Genomic DNA, 1,357 nt, shown 5'->3' on the forward strand with positions numbered 1-1,357 from the left:
AAAAAAAAAAAAAAAACACGAGAATAGAACCTTGTGCTTGGCAGGTAGGTGCTTATGCTGCTGAGCTATCTCCCTAGCATGTATGAACTGATGGATTGCTTCACACAAGAAAGAACCTCAAGTTATTTTTATCATCCTACAAAATACCAGCCAGTTTATGTATCCCACCTCTTTTATATCCTGCTGGTTACTTCACTAATAAGTAAAATTCTTCTGATGCTTATGCACTCTGCATCAACGCACAAATCTCGTGCCTAATATGTTAAGCGTTATAATTTGAAACCAGTCATTCTAGAACCTGCATCTTCACTAAAGTAGAAACATTCATGTTTTGGCAGAAGTGGGAAGAGTGGGCAGGTGTTACTAATAATGAGACAGGTGACAGTGGGGGCCACCACTCGAGCCAGGCACCTTAGAAAAACTTCAGATGAGACAGCTGGTGATCCAGCATCAGGCGAAGCCAACTGGATGTCCCCAACTGGACCAGCTCTACTCCAGGACTCAGAACCCCATGAATGTTGCAGGATGTGAGAGCATTGCCTTTTTCCCAGAGAAGTAGCTGCAGTGCCCACCTGTAGCCTAGACCAGAGTTCTCTCGCCTCCCGGTCAGCATAGTCCTTCTCGATGAGGTCTAGCTGTGCTTGGAGTCGATGCCTGGTGAAGAAGGTCGGCCAGTCATCCTGCCAGTCATTCACCTGGAGAACAACAGGCCAGCGCTGCAACTCAGCCAATCTGCCTGATCCCATAGCAACCACTGAAGAACACAGCCAAGCATTGTAACTAGCAAGCCAATAGAGATAAAACTAATCCTAAAATACTCCAAAACAATGAAGATGAAAAGCGAACAAGAACCCAAGGGCAAATAAAAAACAAAGTGGAAAATGGCAGACTCAGACCCAAACACTTGAGTATGCACTTTAAATGTGAATGTTAGAAATACATATTCTAATTAAGTAACAGAAGTTAAGAGACTACAAAAATAAAACAAAAGCCAACTCTAAGTTGTGGGCAAAAATGTACTTTGTATACAAAAATAAGTAGATTGGGGGCTGGTGAGATGGCTCAGTGGTCTAAAGCACCTACTTAGAACAAGCTCAGCAAAGCACAGGGACCGTGGTTCAACCCCCCAGCACCACATGCCAGCCAGCTCCGCCCCCTGGTGGGCTGAGCTGGCCACACACACACACACAAATAAATAAATAAAATAAAATAAGTAGATTAAAAGGATTGAAAAGTTGTAGCCATTACTAAAACTAGTTGAGCTGGGCATGGTGGCATGTCTGTAATCCCAGCATGGGGGAGGCTGAGGCAGGAGGATCACTAGGAGTTCAAAGCTAGCCTGAGCTACATAAATCCT

General features: G+C 44.2%; 1 protein-coding gene across 1 annotated transcript in view; it reads right to left on the bottom strand.

The window, feature by feature from the left end:
• Positions 1 to 269: 269 nt before the first annotated feature.
• LOC101560375 (fructosamine-3-kinase) overlaps positions 270 to 1,357 on the bottom strand; it is an 8,857-nt gene continuing 7,769 nt past the window's right edge. The window contains exon 5 of the mRNA XM_023699245.1: positions 270 to 695. Coding sequence (XP_023555013.1) covers positions 270 to 695 — 426 coding nt within the window. The remainder of the gene's footprint in view (positions 696 to 1,357) is intronic.

Source organism: Octodon degus, unplaced genomic scaffold, assembly GCF_000260255.1.
Source record: "Octodon degus isolate 3935 unplaced genomic scaffold, OctDeg1.0 scaffold00112, whole genome shotgun sequence".
Classification (NCBI taxonomy): Eukaryota; Metazoa; Chordata; class Mammalia; order Rodentia; family Octodontidae; genus Octodon; species Octodon degus.